This window comes from Habropoda laboriosa, unplaced genomic scaffold (assembly GCF_001263275.1).
Source record: "Habropoda laboriosa isolate 0110345459 unplaced genomic scaffold, ASM126327v1 scaffold9, whole genome shotgun sequence".
In the NCBI taxonomy this organism is placed as follows: Eukaryota; Metazoa; Arthropoda; class Insecta; order Hymenoptera; family Apidae; genus Habropoda; species Habropoda laboriosa.
The window spans coordinates 2,671,250-2,673,771 of NW_017100191.1; the positions used below are offsets into that span (position 1 = coordinate 2,671,250).

The 2,522-nt window shown below is 35.5% G+C and overlaps 1 protein-coding gene across 1 annotated transcript; it reads right to left on the minus strand.

Moving 5' to 3' along the window:
• Positions 1–722: 722 nt before the first annotated feature.
• On the minus strand, positions 723–2,023 carry LOC108580370 (MIP18 family protein CG30152). The gene is made up of 3 exons (XM_017944105.1): positions 1,692–2,023; positions 1,148–1,411; positions 723–1,076 (listed from the first exon to the last, which is right to left on the minus strand). The coding sequence occupies exons 1-3, from the start codon at positions 1,843–1,845 to the stop codon at positions 979–981; spliced, it is 516 nt and encodes a 171-aa protein (XP_017799594.1). The 5' UTR covers positions 1,846–2,023; the 3' UTR covers positions 723–978.
• Between the last annotated feature and the right edge of the window lie 499 nt (positions 2,024–2,522).

Consider the following 2,522-nt stretch of genomic DNA (forward strand, 5'->3'; position numbering starts at 1 on the left):
GCGAGGTCGTCGCTTTCGATTTCTCCGGGTGCACTTACCTAGAGAATTTTCCTCTGGGTCGTAGTTTACGTTCACCGGTATACAAGGGTCCTCGGGTCAAAACTATGATGGTTAAATCGACAATAAGACACGAAAGAATACGAAGGAACTTCTTTTGTGGCCCTCGTTACAGGTTCTATGGGAGTTACGTGTATTTTTGGCTGGACCTATGGAAGCTTGTCCACGACTTGTCGATCGCGGCGAGAAAGAAGAATGAACTGCGGTGTACGAGCAGGCAACCGGTATATAGCCGGCCCACATTCCCTTCTGGTTCGAGTAACCCAGATTCTTCCCACCCGAGTGTCTGGGGAGCATCTTCGGGGGCCTGAAAGGGGCCCTGGATAATTCTCATCTTGTCCCGGCACCTCTCACTGGTCTCTTCCCTCACCCGTTACTCGCGTGAGCTTCCTCGAAGCCTTTGGTAGCTAGAATTCGTTTTTCTCGCAGTGGAATCCGTCGCTGTAATTGATTCTCCTAAAGGAATTGCCCTTCCGCTAGTAAAACGTACTTGGAATTACTAGTCTTCATTGATAAAAACCAATCATAGAGGCATTTTATCAAAAAGAATTAATAGGAAAAATGGAATTTAAGAATAGATTTATCGTATAAACTATATTTACAATTTTTCTGTACTACATTTTCTGCTTTATAAGAGACTTAAGGTACAGGTATAAAATGTGGTGTTAAAAGTATTACATGCTATTTAGTCATAGCACCATTGACTTTCTAGAATGAAGTGTTCAATTGCTTCTATATTAGCAGACTGCTTTTTACAGTTCCATATACCCTCTTTGATCAAAATTATTTTTAGTTCTTATATTTGTAACAGATTATAACTCTCACTACATGAAGGATGACTGCATGAACATAACCTAGACATTGCAAATAAGCAATGTCGAATGTAATGAGACCTATGGATTACAAAAAAATCCTAGGCTTTCACTCTTCCTCTTGGATACATTTCTCTACTAGCTCTCTCAAGTTAGGATTCTCCATGGCAGCTGCAATTCTTTCTTTATCATTTATTTGTTTGTTAACTAAAACAGAAAGCATTAATATAACATAATAAAGTAATTGATTATATTACACAATGGATTATTATACTCACTTTCCTGCTCTGTAGAGTGTGCACCTTTTTTAATGTATATATCAAGTTTAAAAAGGGCTACTAACTGACGTTCTAGCTTCACCCTAATACAAAGACCAATGAGCGTTGCCAGAGAACAATGAGGGACTGTTGGATTAAATTCAATGCGAATCACAGAAACACCTTTAGGAGTTTGTCTTGAAATCTCAACACAGTCTTCATAGACAACATCCAGTTCCTCCAGTGTTTGTGGCTTCTCAGGGTCCTTGATTGTTCTCAGTAAATCTATGATAATTTTAATCTTCATAAGCCATAATAAAAATGACCAGTAAATGATTACTTTATAAATTTAAATTTATACAATTTAGTATCTAATAACTATTTCAATAATCTCTAATAAGGTTTGAATTCATTAAATGTACATACTATTATTAATCACTTGTTGAATCAGAAATTTAATTACGAATTGTCATTGGTAGTTCATGATGAGTATTTAGTTAATCAAGAATGGACTATTATGAGTTGTATTTGAGTGATTTTGGTTTAATTTGTAATGTGCACTTGCCATAAACGGATTCCTTGAGCTCTGTGTCGGATTGCGAGATTAGAGCTCGACTTTTTACATCCAAACAGCCTTCAGTAGCCTCCATTTCGTCGCCCGTCGGCAGACCATCTCTTATCTTCCCCCCAATTGATATTTTTCGTAAAAATGACAACATTCTTACCGCGTTCCCCCCTGGCCACTTGTAGCGATCAACGATACATCATTAGAATTTGTTTATGTTATGGCTGACAATTGCAATGGACCTAACCTCTGGTCAACGACTTGCAGAACGCATGACAAGTGCGTCATTGTGGCGCGGAACTTCAATGATGAACTTTTTTATTCGAATGTTTTTCAATAAATGTTAGACCCTAAAAACAAATTTAAAATTATTCTAATAACATCTGAATGATATTGAAAAGTCAACGAAGGTTAATCATCTTATAATAAAGAGATAAATTTGGACAAATTTTGCTTAACTTGTCGATAACGTCGTCAGATTTTAATAAATTTATCGACGTACAATTTATTTTACAATTTCATATCGATTTCTGCGCTATCTATCGATGTCAGAAACAACTAAAAGTTCCGTTCAATTTGTAATTTTTTCACATTATCTGGTTTTATCGTAAAAGAAGAAATAATTGTTAAGTAGCCTGAGTGCAATTCATTTGTCATGCTTTTGGGTTACTCGTATAATCGGTTGTTTATCTAATCCGTTTAAATCGCAGTTATTATATTGAGAATGAATTGTCGTAGTATATCATGAAAAGATAATCCCAATGGAAGTTACAAACAATTATTAATAAAAGTAATATTATATTAGTTTTTTTATTTTTAATTATTCATATT

Bases quoted from the DNA above. Each gene is read 5' to 3' on its own strand.
- LOC108580370 (XM_017944105.1), bottom strand. From the start codon at position 1,845: ATGTTGTCATTTTTACGAAAAATATCAATTGGGGGGAAGATAAGAGAT. The intron at 1,412-1,691 runs GCAAGTGCACAT...AAATTATCATAG, and splicing joins GCTCAAGGAATCCGTTTATG to ATTTACTGAGAACAATCAAG. The intron at 1,077-1,147 runs GTGAGTATAATA...TTTCTGTTTTAG, and splicing joins ACACTCTACAGAGCAGGAAA to TTAACAAACAAATAAATGAT.